The following is a 16747-nucleotide window of genomic DNA, read 5'->3' as shown; positions in this document are numbered from 1 at the left end:
GGATGAAGAGATGATCCCTATCAAAAGGAAGAGGATTTCACGTCAGTTGGAAGTTCGCTCGCCTCTTCGTGTTAGCCCGGTGCGTCCTCGATCTCCTCATCATCAGGAGTCTCGTAAGGAGGCGGAAACGAAGGAGGTGCTGCGGGACATGCAGCAGAGATTGGCAGTGATTGTTCAATCATGGGAGAAGCCCGAACAACCTTCGGTTAGACGTAAGGACTCGTCTCTCCCGGTTAAGTCCTCCAAGAGGACGCAGGACGTACAACGCGATCCAGGACGCAGTGCGTCCCTTAAGAAGGACGAAGTACAGGACGCAGGACGCAAGAGGAGAAGTGATGGACGCATGGTGGACGCATACGTTCAGGAGGACGCAGGACGCAGGCGGCAGCAAGTCAAAACATTGTCTCGACAAGGAAGAGAGGAGTTTTATAGGGAGTCAGTGCCGCATTCGCTTTCTAAACAGGAGCTGCATAAGGACTCTGAATTGGAGAGTCAGCAGGATCTTGGTTTTCAAGATATTTCTTCGCAGGAGGAAGGAAGAATTTGCGGAGAGTGCGGAAGAGGACAAGACGGAAGCTCCTTCTTCGGACTACAGGAGGCTAACAGAGTGCCTTCTTTCTTTGTTTGAAGGAGATTTTCAACCTTCAGGCCCGCCATCGCCTTTGTCGCAATTTTCGAAGACGAAGACAGCCAAGAAATCGTCGTTTTTGAAAATGACTTTGTCCATTTCGGCCAAGAAAGCCCTTCAACGCGTAAATGAGTGGTTGAAGGAGAAGAAAGAGTCGGGGAAGACTTCTTTTGTATTTCCTCCGGCCAAGTTGGCTTCGAAGTCTGGTTGGTTTGGTATGCTACGGGGGAAAGTCTTGGCCTGGGAGTGCCTGCCTCCTCCCAGGGAGACTTTTCCAACATAGTGGATAGCTCCCGTAGACATGCTTTGCATTCAGCCAAAGTGTGGTGGACTTCGTCGGAGTTCGACCATTTACTCAAAGGTATCTTTAGGACCTTTGAGGTGTTTAATTTTCTTGACTGGTCGTTGGGGGCCCTGGCTCGAACTTCGGAGATGGAAGAGTCGTCAGTATCCGAGTTGTCGAGAAGTATTATGTCCTGTATGGATAAAGCCTTGAGAGATGGAGCTAATGAATTGGCTTCAATTTTTACAGCAGGCGTCCTGAAGAAAAGACATCTCTTATGCTCGTTCGCTGCTAAAGGAGTGTCGAACGCGCAAAAGTCGGAGTTGATGTTCTCTCCTCTGTCAGGACAGCTCTTCCCGCAAGAGATCATTAAGGACATATCTCTCCCTCACTCAGAAGGCGACTCAAGATCTTTCTTACGTCATCGGTAAGGAAGTATTTACCTTCTAAGGTCATGAATAAGACTACGAAGGATACGAAGACAGCACAGCAGCCCTTTCGGGGTAGGACTTTCGCTCGACCAGCATTCAGAGGGAAAAGAGTTCCAACCAAAAGAGGGGCCAAAACTTCAACCAAACAATGAGTCAGAAGTCCTCCAGACTTGTGTGGGGGCCAGACTTTTAGACTTCTGGGAAGTCTGGCAAAGCAAAGGAGCGGATCCTTGGTCCGTAAAGGTAGCGAAGGAAGGGTACAAGATTCCCTTTCTCAAGAAACCACCTCTCGCTACAGCTCCGAGAGCCCTAGGGGCTCATTACATCGATTTAGAGAAGAGAGAGGCTCTTTGGCATCAGGTCATCACCATGATAGAAAAGGGGGCAATAGAACCGGTTCTGGATCACGAATCCCCAGGGGTGGGTTTTACAACCGTCTGTTTCTAGTACCGAAATCATCAGGAAGTTGGAGGCCGGTACTGGACGTAAGCCAGCTAAACTTGTTCGTAGAAAAGACCAAGTTTACGATGGAGACGAACGATTCAGTACTGGCAGCGGTACGACCAGGGGACTGGATGGTAACACTGGACCTTCAGGATGCGTACTTCCATATTCCAATTCATCCAAGGTCCAGGAAATATTTGAGATTCGTGATCCAGGGAAGGATTTATCAATTCAAAGCCCTGTGTTTCGGGCTGTGCACGGCGCCTCAAATTTTTACAAGAATGATGTCGAATGTGGCGAAGTGGCTTCATTTGGCAGGAGTCAGAGTCTCTCTCTACCTCGACGATTGGCTCATAAGAGCACAATCAAAACAGCAATGTCTGGAGGACACGGACGTAACATTGGAATTAACTCAGCAACTGGGTCTGATGGTGAACCTGGAAAAGTCACGATTGATCCCCTCTCAGGAACTAGTTTATTTGGGGATTCTGATATCCTCAGTGACTTTTCGGGCTTTTCCGTCACCCGAAAGGCAGACCATGTGTATACGGAAAGTGCAAGAATTCCTAATGAAAGACCAATGCTCAGCGAGAGAGTGGATGAGCCTGCTGGGACACTCTCTTCGTTAGAGCGGTTCATTTCACTAGGGAGACTTCACATGAGGCCCTTACAGTTCTTTCTGAACGAAGTCTGGCCAAGAAGATCGCAACCAGATTCCTTCCGGTTTCCAATTCCTTCGAAGATAAAGGAGGAACTAAAGTGGTGGCTAGTTCCGGAGAGGTTGTCAGAGGGTACGTCACTCCAGCAGAGGAACCCAGACCGGATATTATTTTCCGACGCGTCAGACGCAGGCTGGGGAGCGACGCTGGGCCCTCGGGAGGAGTCAGGCCTTTGGAGCGAAGAAGAAAAGGCATGGCAACATAAACAGGAAGGAAACTGATGGCGATCTTCTTGGCTATGAAAGCGTTCAGACCGTGGATCAGCGGCAAAGTGGTGCAGATCAACGCGGACAATACCACAGCTCTGGCATATATACGGAAACAAGGAGGAACCCACTCGTTGTCCCTTTGCAACCTGGCGAAGGAGATTCTTCTTTGGTCGCAGAGAGAAAACGTCACCCTGCTCACCAGGTTCATTCAGGGAGAGAAGAAGAACTCAGGGCGGATCTGTTGAGCAGGGACGGACAAGTGCTTTCCACGGAGTGGATGTTGCATCTTCAAGTATGCCAGAGACTGTGGAAGCTCTGGGGCACTCCAGTAGTGGATCTTTTCGCTACCGCAGCGACGAAGAGGTTACCGAACTATTGTTCTCCAATCCCGGACCCTCTTGCAGTCGCAGTCGATGCCTTCCTACTAGATTGGACGGGTCTAGATGCGTACGCTTTTCCCCCGTTCAAGATTTTAGGAAAGGTAATGAAAAAATTCAGGGAAAGTCGAGGAACAAGGCTGACCCTGATAGCCCCATACTGGCCGGCCCAAACGTGGTTCACAGAGGTACTGGAATGGACAGTAGATTCTCCGAGAAGTCTACCACGAGAGTAGATCTTCTCAAACAACCCCACTTCGACAGGTTCCCAAGACACCTCGCTCTGGGTCTGACTGCGTTCAGACTATCGAAAGACTTGTCAGAGCGAGGGGGTTTTCTAGAGAAGCAGCGAAGGCAGTTGCAAGAGCACGAAGGCCATCGACTATCAAAGTGTACCAGTCGAAGTGGGAGAACTTCCGTAAATGGTGTAAGAATCGGAAGATTTCTTCATCCAGTACCTCTGTGACACAGATTGCAGATTTCCTGCTAGACCTGAAGAAGAACTAGGTTTGGCTAATCAGACGATTAGAGGCTATAAGTGTATGTTGTCTGCAGTGTTTTTAGACAAACAGAGGTTTAAACCTGTCCAAATGACCGCAGATTCTTAAGAGATCTCCTCAGATCGTTTGATACAAAGAAGGATCGACGGTGCAGAACCCCTTCTTGGAATTTGGATGTCGTTCTCAAATTCCTTGGAGACGGATAAGTTCGAACCTATGGGCAGTGCGCCTTTGCGAGAGCTAACGAAGAAAACTATCTTCTTAGTAGCCTTAGCTACAGCTAAAAGGATTAGCGAGCTGCAAGCTATTGACAAGCAAATAGGATGGAAGCACAACAAAGCAGTTTGTTCTTTTCAACAGGAGTTCTTAGCAAAGAATGAGAATCCTTCACATCCATGGCCAAGATCATTTGAGATTGAAGAACTGGCTGATCTGGTAGGTCAAGAACAAGAAAGGGTTCTTTGCCCAGTAAGAGCCTTACGGTTTTACGTAGAAAGAACAAGAAGCATTAGGGGAACTTCATGTTCTCTGTGGTGCTCCGTTAAAGATCCTACTAGACCTATGTCTAAAAACGCAATGGCTTTCTTTGTAAGAGAAGTCATTAAAGATGCTCATTTGCTTTGTCAGGAGGAATGCTTCGGTATAATTAAAGTTAAAGCTCATGAGGTGAGAGCAGTAGCTACGTCCTTAGCATTCAGGAAAAATTTAGCCCTCAAGGACATTATAGATTCAACGTATTGGAGGACAAACTCTGTGTTTGCCTCTCATTACCTTAGAGACGTGAAGACAACTTTTGATAATTGTCAAACGTTAGGCCCGTATGTATCCTCAGGTACAGTACTGGGCAAAGGAGTTTCCACCCCATAACCTAATAACATGCTAGGTTTTTATATTAATTAGGTTATAGTGTTTTTATGGTTGTCTGAGAAGGTTAAGACCAGCTCAGTCTGTTGGTTAGTGTTTATTATATGTGTGTGTGGTTCAGGTGACTAACTTTCCTAGCATGAATGCCCGTGGTAAATGAGGGCTAGGGTTCTCTGTCAACAAATTGGTCACGTCCAGTTGTCAGGCCCTTATTGTTAGCTTTCTCAACAAACAGGTCACGTCCTAGTTGAGAGCTACTAAGGTTTAGCAGGCTAAGAGGCTGGACCTACGAAGTCAGCTACCTAGCAGGTAAGGAACATAATACATAGTTCTAAAAATTTAGTTAATTTTTGAATTATGACGATGTTGCTGTCTATGACCCACCTCCAAATGTGTCAATCAGCTATATATATACCTGCCAGGTAAGTGTCATGCATAAAAATGGTATTGTTATGATACAATAAAGTTTTATGCATACTTACCTGGCAGGTATATATAATTAAATTCCCACCCTCCTCCCCTCAGGAGACAGGGTTCAGAGAAAATCTGAGGAAAACGGGAATAGTTCCAAGTACCAGCGCCACGGGAGCGGGGTGGCCATCACCTGAACTACCAGTGTACTAGCGGTTGCCGCGAGTTTTGAAATTCTGCCAGTGCGTCAAGAGGATAAGCTATATATATACCTGCCAGGTAAGTATGCATAAAACTTTATTGTATCATAACAATACCATTTTTTTTTATAGTTGGTAAGAGACCAAAGGGAATAGAAGATGCTAGACAGTTAGGGAGGATGAGACTGACAAAGACCCAAAGCACCTCTCACAGACAGGGTAAGAAGAAACCAAAGGGAACAGGTGACTTTTTAACATCTAGGTAGGAAGAGACTAGATGGAACTAGAGGGAATGCTGCAATAGACCAAAAGGACACTGCAAAGAACTTTTAGCAAAGTCTGGAGTGCTTTACACTAGGCACATTGTCTGTAATAATAGGCCTTCATTGATTATTTTTAGCAACAGATAGGTCATTGTGGTGGCATGGAGTGGGAATTTTCAGGATTATTTTTCCTTGAGTATGTAAGTTTCAGTAATAACCATAAGTAAATATTTTATTGCTTTAACCCATTCGTAGTTGCAAATACTATAAGTGATTTTACATCTTGGATATTTTGGTTTAAAGTGTTATAGTTTTCATACATTCAACTTCCCTGTCAGATATATACTTAGCTATAGACTCCGTCGTCCCCGATAGAAATTCAAATTTCGCGAGGCACCACGCTAAACGGTTATGGTGGGGTCCAGGTCGATCTTACCATCCCGCCGCTGGGTGGCAGGAATAGGAACCATTACCTTCTAGAACCAGATTTTCTCTTTCGGTTAGAATGTAAACATACGTTTGCGGTTCCTCCTGACGTGATTTTCGTGTTTCACCGCCATCGATCTTCTGGGCTGTCTTTTGCAGGGAAGTACTGGGTCTTTGGTTCGGCATACGCTTTTTTAATGAATTTCACTTCGAAATTTCGAAGAAAATATTAAGTGAAACTACCGAAATTATCGGTAGACACTCACATAGTTTGCAATAAAGGGAATTATTAATATTTATTCATTATTACATGTAATTGTAATAAAGGTTACAACTTTATTGAGGAAATATTAAACTCTAATTTCCTACTTTAGGAAGTCAGAAAAGCATATAACTAGATACGCTTACTTTAGAAGCTTTAATAGCGTTTGTGCTAACGAGCAGTTAGAGTATTAGCAGTACTAGTAGTTGTTGCATCCTCATCACCTTCTTACTCCACAGAAACTACAAATTTATATATGCAAATTTGAAGATAATGGATGTAGCTCAAAATGCGAGCTCTTAAAAGGTAAGAAGTGAATATAGTGTTCCCCATTGAAGTGGAGGGTGCGTCTGATCGGCTCTGTCTCGGTCCCAGGTCTAGACCTCTTCCAAACTCACAAGCCCAGAGGAGAAGGAATGTCGAAAGCCGCACGGAGGTTTCAGAGAATCCCCACCGATCAGGCGTCCCCTCGGCAGACTCTGTAGAACGTCCCAGACTGCCAAGTTCGCCATTGGAAAGGCGTCCTCGGCTCTGTCTCGCTCTCAGGCCTAGACCTCTTCCAAGCTCACAAGCCCAGAGGAGAAGGAATGTCGAAAGCCTTAAGGAGGTTTCAGAGAATCCCCACCGGTCGGGCGTCCCCTCAGCAGGATCTGTAGTAGCATCCCAGACTGCCAAGGATAGCCGTTGGAAAGGCATCCTAAAACAGTGTTTTTTCGTCATCCAAGTCTTCATCGAAAGGAAAATAGGGTGGAGTTCTGACAAGCTGTCGAGACCTTCTAAAAGATCGTGGAAATCGCCAGCTTGGGATTCGACTATCCACCTGAGAAGAGGAAGAAAGACATTTATTCATTAAATCCTCCTTCCCCTAGATCGGATACGGAGAAAGAAGACGACGCTACGAAGATCCTAGGAGAAAGGCAACAGTAGACATCTTCGTTAATAGAAGTTTTGAAGAAGGATCCTCCCAGGAGAAAGGATTGCTTCCTTCCCGTTAAGAAATCCCGTCCGATAGAAGTCTGACAGCTCGGACGAGGCGGCCAGGCGCAAATCGCCGACAAGGCGAGAGGATTCTAAAGAGGCGGCTGAAATGAGGCACAAAGCGCCTGAAACGAGACGCAAAGCGCCTGAGGCGCCTGAAACGAGGCGCAAAGCTCCTGAAGGGCGCCTGAAATGAGGCGCAAAGCGCCTGAAGCCCCTGAGATGAGGCGCAAAGCGCCTGAAGTGCCTGAGATGAGGCGCAAAGTGCCTGAAGCTATAAACCAGGATCTTCATCGGATATGGAGTTAGAGCCTGATTCAGCGAAAGGTGAAAGACATTCGAGGCCTTCTCCTGATAAGGACGGGAGTTGTTGCACAGGCGGCCGTCGCCCTTCTCAGGATAGTCTTAATGCAAGTAAAGGCAAGAGCAAGATTGGCTTTTTTCCTGGCGGGGGGACTCAAGATGTCGCACAGGCAGCCGTAGCCCTTGTCAGGTTAGAATCGGTACTGCTAAAAGCTCTTCACCTTACGAAAGGAGGCGCTCTCCTCCGGTTGCTCATTCTTCTCCCAACTTGATGGACAGGAAATGGAAGATAGATCAGAATTGGAAGCCAATAAGGGAGCAGGTCTCTCAGTTTATAAGACCTTAGCGACCTTTTTTATTGAAAAAATTAGTTCATTACTAATAAGACGATATTAAAATCTTCCCCTTTCTAAAATAATGCAACCAACCATTTACAGAAAGAGTGGCAATCGTTTGCAAATTGAACAAGATTCGTACGAGCTCTCATTCATTGATTAGAGGCTCTTCCAGATAATAGGGGCGTAGAATACGGCCTTATATCTAAGAGAATAAAAATTTGAGGGATTCTCTTCGATCCTAGGGTTTTCATTGCGATCTCTTTCGACTAATACTAATTCGTGTTTATTGACGAAAAGAACGAAGAGGGCAAGATTTCCATTCTCTCTCTGCATCGGAGAGGAAAGAATGTAGTAAGAAGACTTGGTGTATACGACTACTGAATGACAAGTCATATAAGCATACCATAGTTGCCTTTGTGGTTCGCTACAGAATTATCTATATCCTTACAGGATTTTCCTGGTAAGGACTTCGCTTAAAAGGTTGTTACGACAATACCTACTCACTTCGGTATTTACAAAGGTTGTTTTGGCTAATTTGCATTATTGAGAGCTTCCTTAGCTCGAGAATAATTTTATTATATTCCTTCATTGAATGAAGTAACTGGCAACTCAGGATGAATGCAGCCAGGCAGCGAACGAGACGGCCGGGCTGTCATTGTAAGGCCAATACAGTACCATCCAGTTCTCGGTCATGAGCATTCGGTTACATCTCTCTCTCTCTCCAACGGGATCAAATGGTTAACCGTATATTCCCCCTACAATCATGGACTTAGTCTCAAATGGAGGGGATAGTTAAGCTAACATTAATAAAATATTGTCTGCCTTTTGCTAAGAAGCTTTCAATAAGAAAGATATTATAACCTTTCAATGCTGTTTACCGTAGGTAACATTATTAAAGGATTCTAATGCAGCAGAACATTATATTATATAATGCTCTCATGCTTACGAAAGCATGGCTTATTAGAATACATGCTTAGTGAGAAGATGGATGTAGTAGAGAATTCACTTTAAGACTACGGTATGGTCAAGTCTTTCGAGAAACGCACACAACCTTTTTAGAATCGGATATTGCTCAAGAGAAGATGGATGAGTGGGATGGGAAACATCCTCTTCGTGGCAGAAATGGTTTCCCTGAATGGACTATACTACGTATATAAGAGTTTTTTCCTACTAAGAACGGAATTAACATGTGAAAGGATGTCGGGTACCATAAAGGCACAGATGATCTGGCACATAACATAAAGAGAATTAGAAGAAAGCCCCAGCCTGGCGCAATGAGCCAAGAGCACCATCCAAGATATTTTCTCGTTTTAGCGAGTTATTAACCTAAGAGTCCAGTAGCCTCTCAGACAGCACGCTCGGTAACGGCAAGATTCGTTCCTGATTTCGTTACCCATTTAATCACTTAGGCCAATTCCACGACTCTCTCATATCGCAAAGAGCATTGAGAATCTCTTTTTTCGCTCCTGTTCGCGTTAACAAAGAGAACCTATTTGGAAAACAGACAGGGAATGTAACGATCCTTAAGAGGTTCGATGAAAGATTTTGCATGTCCGTGAGAACCTTCTCGATCGACGATAATAACTGTTAACGTATGTCTAACATTTATTGCAAAGAGTTGTGAGAACCTGCGAAAAGTCTTCTTCATAGATCTCTTAGCAAGGTAGAAGACGAACAGGTTTCCTGTAGACTGCTTCCTTTTCCTCGAACCAAGAGAGGTAGCAATATACGCCATCTTTATTTTGTAGAAAGGGGAATAAACTTTAGTCTTTTTTCCCCAAAATATAAATTCTTTACAGAATTTAAGATAAAGGGCATCAAAGAAAGAGAGGATAATACTTTATGCCTCATTTTGGCCTTAGAGAGGTTGGATTCACAGAGGTCACGTTCTTCTCACAGCATGTTTTGGAAGTCATTTCCAAGACAGTCTGAATATTCTATCAGCATCTATTATAAATGGACCTTAACAACCTCTCCACTCTGAGTCTGTCTGCGTGCAGACTGACCAGAAGTGGACATGAATGAGAGGATTTTTCAAGGTAAATGACAATAGTCATGGACAAAATATAGAATTGCTGCAGATCGTGCTAGAGGGAATGAGGAAACTGTCCTCTTCCGATACCTCTGTGAACCACATAGCGGTTTTTTCTTCCCTTTCAGAGGGAAGAATCACCTTTGTATATATCTGCTATCAAAGAACGCAGTAAAAGGCTATACTCTGTCTATAAAGGGAATTTGAGATAGCAGAGGATTAAGATCTTCGGGATCTTATACGATACCTCAATATGACAAGAGTAGGATATCATGTACTTCTAATGGGATCTTTTTTGTGGCCACAGATTCCGTGTTCTGACAAGATGGAACTGCTTCTCATGAAACTTCTTTGAGAAATTTTTATGAGGGAATTCTTTGTTTCTCTTGGTCCTAAACGATCAAGAAGACAAGTGAATTTTTTTAGCATTGGAATCTCGCATCAGATTCTATGGAGATTAGGCAATGGGTTCTTGCCAGCATAGTATGTCTGGCAAAAGAACTAAAACCCCCTATTCCTGATTCAATGTTTTCAGATAGAGGTTTCGTTGTCCAGGCAGGGTACTTACGTTTTCATCTACAGTACAATGGTTCAAACGTTTGCCTATAGAGTCTTTGGAATGCGATGACGGCTCGAAATGCTTCCCAGAAGGTGTTCAGAGGGATACAATAAAGAGCTAGAAATCAGGAGTACTCCCAATTTCAGCTCGGAGTCTCCTTCGACATCCAGGCTTCTTCCCTTACTTTGGGTAAGGATAGGGAAGATTCTGCAACGAGAAACCCCTTCAACATGTAAGAAGAGATCTCGTGACCAACGGAAGTATTCAAGAAGGACCCTCCTCGGAGGAAGACTCTTATCTCTCGTACGGTTAGATATCCTATCGTCTACTGGATGTAGCTGACTACAATCACCTCCCCTTGCTGGAGAGGCCAAAGCTCAAAGTGGAAGAACTTCTTCCACTCTTCTCCAGTCTCCTGATAAACTATTGTGGATGCTCAGGACTTTTGGACAATGTAGCGCCAACCAGGTGCCATATGCCAAAACAGGCGTAAAAAACGCCAGAGGCAAACAATCCCAAGAACACTGTCATTGTCTGAGGAGAAAGAGCTGGCCTACAACCTGGCACAGATGTGCTAGAGGCGAACAAATCGGGCAGATAAGAGTGTCCGATGTGGACATCGCCAGACATCCTCGGGACTCTACCAAGCTCGAAACTCCGGCAAGTGGGGAGGAGCCAGCCAGGCGCGAGGCCCCAGCCAGGCGCGAGGCACCACCCAGGCGCAAGCCAGGCTCTAGGCTTCATCCAGAAAAGATCCATTTCAAAGGAAGCCCTGGTCTTCTTTGAAATAAGTGTGATCGCTAAAGCACTTCATGAATAACTTGATGATTCCTTCAAACAGCTGAGAATTAAAAGCGCTTGAAGTGCGAGCTTTTATGAATTCTTGTTCGTTCCATAACAATATGTCGTGAAGGACATATTAGCTGTAACTTACTGGAGATGCAACTCTGTGTTGACTTCCCTTTGCACGAAGGAGGTCAAGTTGACCTACGAGAGATCCTTCTCTCTTGGTTTTACGTGTCTACGGATACGTTGCTGGGATAGGGAGCCAACACTGATCCTTAACTAAGTGAGTTAATTTTTATGTTAACATAGTGTTTTTTCTTTGGTTTGTTTGAAAGGAGTTTGGGGATAGTTCTTTTCAAACTAAGCACAAACCCTCGTGTTAGGATCAGGTGATCGGGATCGGTGTTGTGCTCCTTAATTATGCCCCTAGGCATAGGTGTATTGTCATGTAAGTGGATAAGACCCCATTGACAAATGACCATTAGATTCTGTCGAGTAAGTGGATAAGACCCCATTGACAGATCTACAAGAACTCTTAGCCATAGGTCACATCCTCGCTGAGGCTCTTGAGACGAAGCAGACTACTAGCAATAGCTAGGAAGTTGACCCTTCATCTAAACACATAGGAACCAAGGTTTTATTTATTTATTACCTACAACGTATGTTGTTTACCTGTCTAATCAGTAATTAGCTGTCTCTTACCCTCTGCCAAAGGTGCCAATCAGCTAAGTATATATCTGACAGGGAAGTTGAATGTATGAAAATGATATTGTTATTGTACAATAAAGTTTCATACATACTTACCTGGCAGATATATACGATTGAATGGCCCACCCAGCCTCCCCTCAGGAGACAGGTGGAAGAGAAAATCTGGTTCTAGAAGGTAATGGTTCCTATTCCTGCCACCCAGCGGCGGGACGGTAGATCACCTGGCCCACCTACCTGTAGCGTGTGCCGCGAAATTCGAATTTCTATCGGGGACGACGGAGTCTATAGCTAAGTATGTATCTGCCAGGTAAGTATGTATGAAACTTTATTGTAGAGTAACAATATCATTTTATTGATGTTTTTTTTTTTTTATGAATGTTTTGCAACTAGGTGTTAAGACCTCTATTGCATGCCCCGTATTTTTTTAATAGTTTTGTTTTGCTATATGAACTTTCTTTGGGACCCATCTATGTGTTTTCTGTTTCCTTTTTAAATTTTTATATATATTTTCAGGTTTTCATTTACCCACATCTATGGACCATCAACTTCTCAGAAGGAATTATTTGAGGAATCAACCTTGGGTTTGGTGAACGATTTTGTAAAAGGCCAAAACCTCTTGCTTTTTACATATGGTGCTACAAACTCTGGCAAAACTTTCACAGTACAAGGTAAAGTTTTTTAATTGAAATGGTGTTTTTTTACAAGGAAGCCACACATTTGATTTTAGGGCCATTCTTAGAATTTTATTGAAAAAAAATTGCATAAAAATTACATGTGTTTCTGATTTTATCTATTATTCTACAGGGACATCTTCAGATCCTGGTGTCTTGCCTCGTACGTTAGATGTTCTTTTTAGATTCATTGGAAATAAACATTACCCAAGGAACGACCTTAAACCCCGATATTTTTGTGGTGTTAGCCGGCTAGAAGAGAGAGATGTCAAGAAGGAAGAAGAAAAAAAGCAAAATATTTTCAAGATTAGTCCTGAAAATACATCAAGATTCTCAGGATCCTTATCAGTAAGTTGCCAGCTGAGTCTGAATGTCTCATATATTGCATATTACATATTAAATTGTGTACAAACTAATAGCCATTTTATATTATTGTGATGTTTTATAAAGATTTTAGTTTGTGATTATATATAAACTTTTATAAATATTTCCTCAGAACCTGTCCAAGTTTTCCAATGACACCAGTTTGAATGAAACTCTGCCATCAACCACAGACACTAGTACAGGTAAAGCATAGACATTGTTCTGACATTTGCTTTTATTTGTCTGAAATAAAATTGTGATGAGTAGTAATATTCGAAACAAATTGTAAAATCTATAGTACATGGCACCTCAATATAGCAGATTTTGCTACTTGATGGATTCACCCAAGTCTAGTAAAATTGATTGAAAATTTTTGTACATTAAGTATGATAGGGTTATTGGACAGTAGACCGAGGCCTTCTTGTTTGTGCATTTGAGGAGGAGGAAAGTCCCAGAAAAGTTGGTTAGGCTTGTTGAGATGATATATCAAAGAATGAGCACAAAAGTAATAGCAGCAGTTGGGGAAAGAGAAAACTTTGAAGGTAGTGTTGGATTACACCAAGGGTCAGCATTAAGCCCATTTTTGTTTGTGCTGGTCATGAATGTGTTAACTGAAAAGATCAGGAATGAAGAGCTGTGGGCGTTGTACACTGATGATTTGGTGATTACTACAGAAAGTGAGGAAGACCTACAGAGAAGGGTTGAAGGTGAATGTGAATAAAGCAAAGGTTTTGGTGAGCTGTAGGGAAGATAGAGGCAGAACATTAATACAAGTGGAAAAATTTAAATACTTAGGATCTACTTTAAGCCAAGAGGGAGGATGTGAGGCTGAAGTTGACAGTAGGATAAACGCTGCATGGGGGAAGTAGAGAGAGAGATAGCTTGAGTAGTATGTGATAAGAAATCCCAATCAAGCTAAAAGTCAAGATCTATAGCACAGTGATAAGACCAGTGTTAATGTATGGATGGGAAACATGGGCTCTAAGAAGAAAAGAGGAAGTAAAGCTTAAGAGAACAGAGATGAGAATGCTGAAGTAGATTATGGGAATATCTCTGCTTGAGAGATTGGAAAATTATGAAATATGAAGAAGGGCAGGCTTAGTAATGATTACAGAGGTAATAAGAGTCACAATTGAGGTGGTATGGGCATGTGTTGAGGATGGATGACGAGGAGGGAGTAAAGAGGGCTTGGAAGGAACTTGTTGGAGGAAGAAGGTCTAGAGGCGGCTGATAACCAGGGACTGCCTGTATTATTATTGTTATTATTATTATTTGAAAGTTAATAGTACTTATAATTATGTAAATAATTTATTCATCATATAAAAATCAACATACATGTACCATAAAAAGTCTCATCTCTGCAAAAGAAAAAGAGGGAGAATTGTTATTTTCATAATGCAATGTTATTTAATTTACAAGTAAAGCTTAAAAACTCACAAATAACATAAAAAATTAAACAATTAATTTTGCAGGGTTTTTCGAGGATTCACGTGTGTTTAGATGATTGTGAAAAACTTGCATGTGACATTTAGTTTGGATCCAATTAAAAGTTTTTGCTATTGTGAATTTACACAATTCGAATCACACAATTTCTGGGAATTACTGTAAAACAAATGTAAAGCAGGTATCCAAAGGTAAACTAATATATTAAACTAGAAGCCTGCAAAATTGCAAAATGACTGTTTCTCGATTCATTTGTTTATTGCCAAACTTGATGTTGTTTATGCCAGTATTTTGGTGGGTGCTCATGAAATAGTAAGTGGTTTTAATTATAAGATATGGCCATGAATTGTTAAATGAGCCATAAGTTTGGTAATTTTATTTGAAGGCCTAGCTTAGTATAATTTAACAAAAGTGAATTTGCCCAGTAAGTAAAACTTAGTTTTATGTTTTTTACTTTTATTTTTTTTAACAAGGTAGGGTTAAAGATTATGTAGGAAAAAAGGTTAGCCCCATGTTATCTGGACTATTGAAAATGCAATGTGCATGATGCAGAAGATATATGATGAAATCATGTTTGTTCATACACGAAACAAACCTTCAGTCTTAACATTAGGATTTACTAGCGCCAAGCTGGAAACCGGTAGAATTAAAATTACACTTGTGAGATCCAGGGACTAATGGCATCTATACCAGGTCACGGGGCATGTATACCCAGAATGCCCACGGCTACCTGTGACCCACCAGTTAATTTTCCTACCGCCTTTAAGATAAGACGTGTTACTGTCTATCTGATTTAAAGCCGGTTTTTCAGTTTGCCCGTTCTTTATCCATTTCATTTTTTATTTTTCATTCCTTTTCTTTCTCCAAGTGTGATCAGTGTGTGGTAAGAGTGTATACGTGGTATGATGGAGAATTTTGCCTCAACATCGGGATCGTCTACCGTTTCGAAGAGGAGACAAAGGAAATGCCCAGGAGTCAGTGGCTTTCCATGTTCTAGGTTCCTAACTTCGGTGTCGACGGATCCTCATCCAACGTGTAGTAGGTGCAGGGAAAACGTATGTACGGTTACTAATCCGTGTTCTGTTTGTCGCGGTTGGTCGGTGGAACAGTGGAAGAAGTTCTATGGGAAAAGCCAATACAAAAGGAAGGGGGTGACGCCATCTTTGGATGACCAAACCTTACCGGCTTCTTTTGTATCGGCAATAAACCAGGCTGCTCCATATGTTTCTCCACCTTGCTTTTGATTTGTCTCATACCCTTCGGTTTTCTCCTAGCGGTTCTGTATCGGAAACGTCAGGAGGGGCCTTGGGTAATTTTATGAATAATGTGCACTCTCCTTTGTTCCCAGCAAGTAGAGGGGGAGATCCGCCATCTTTGTTCCAGGCTCCTGCTACTCAAGCGCATAGGTTAGATGGTATGTGGTCAGCGCTAGGCCTACCAGGCGTACCAACCTTGGATGGTCTGCTTGCGCATTATATGAGTCACGGTTCCAGCAGGGTCCGGCAGCGCTGAATGTTCCTCATCCCCCGGGCTTGCAATTTATGGAATTAATGCCGCGGCTTCACCATCCCACTCGGTGTTTACAGCGATGCAGAACGTGGGAGGTAGTTTGGCAACAAACGTGCGGTTGCCAGCAGAAACCTCTCAGTCTCTCCCTACGAGAGGGATGACGTCACAACATACGTCACACTCTGAGATGGCAGGCGTGATGACGTCACAGACCGATTCTCGGCCTTTTTCGCTGCACCCAGACGCTAATACGCCTTCTGACCCGTCAATGCAAACTGTAGTACAGAAATTACAGGATATAGAGAAGAGAATGAATAAGAGAGACAAAAAGAAAAAGTGTGATTCGCCTTCTTCGTCTTCTTCCTCTAGTTCGGCGTCATCGCTAAGTCCGATAACGTCACGGCGAGCGCCAGTCAAGCGTTGGAGGAGGATTCGGGAGTTCCTGGCAGATCCTCGGGCTAAGAGGAGAAGAATCAATTCTTCCTCATCTTCGGACCAGGACTGTCATTTCCAAGTCAGCAAGAAGGTCGGAAAGTCAGTGGCTATTAAGCACAGGGTTGGCAGACGAAGCCGTTCGCAAGAATCCGAACAAGCGAGAGAGGTGACGGCCGGCGGGCTAGCGGCCCGAGGCGGGGAGTTGCCAGTTCGGATCGCAAAAACTGCGATACCTCTGGTAAAATCGACGTTGGCGGCGAAAGGTGCAGCAGAGGATGGAATGCAGGTCCCAGTTTCGCCCGTAAGGCCATTCAAAATACGTACGAAGGACGATAAGGCTCCTATTAAAAGTACGAAAAATAGAGAGTTGGCAACCTCGGCGGATACGTTCGTGGAAGGCAGTGTCCGTCTGGATAGAAGGTCGAGGCCGGGCTCGCCGACGCTCGAAAACGATGCCAATACTAATAGAGACGAACTTATCTCTGTCTTAAGGGAGCCTTCATCTTGGAGATCTAGACGAGATTCTCGCTCTAGATCCGTGAGCAGAGAAAGAGTGAGACGTTCTCGTTCCCCACCCCTGCTGACTATCCGGGATCGAGCCAACA

At 43.4% G+C, this 16747-nt stretch overlaps 1 protein-coding gene across 1 annotated transcript in view; it reads left to right on the top strand.

Moving 5' to 3' along the window:
- The window catches only part of LOC135197440 (kinesin-like protein KIF20B), a 329336-nt gene that overhangs the window by 13348 nt on the left and 299241 nt on the right, over positions 1-16747 (top strand). Inside the window, 3 exon segments of the mRNA XM_064224510.1 lie at positions 12235-12389; positions 12526-12740; positions 12889-12958. Of these exon segments, the coding sequence (XP_064080580.1) occupies positions 12235-12389; positions 12526-12740; positions 12889-12958 (440 nt within the window).

This window comes from Macrobrachium nipponense, chromosome 21 (genome assembly GCF_015104395.2).
Source record: "Macrobrachium nipponense isolate FS-2020 chromosome 21, ASM1510439v2, whole genome shotgun sequence".
Lineage (NCBI taxonomy): Eukaryota > Metazoa > Arthropoda > Malacostraca > Decapoda > Palaemonidae > Macrobrachium > Macrobrachium nipponense.
This window is presented reverse-complemented; position numbering and strand designations above follow the sequence as displayed.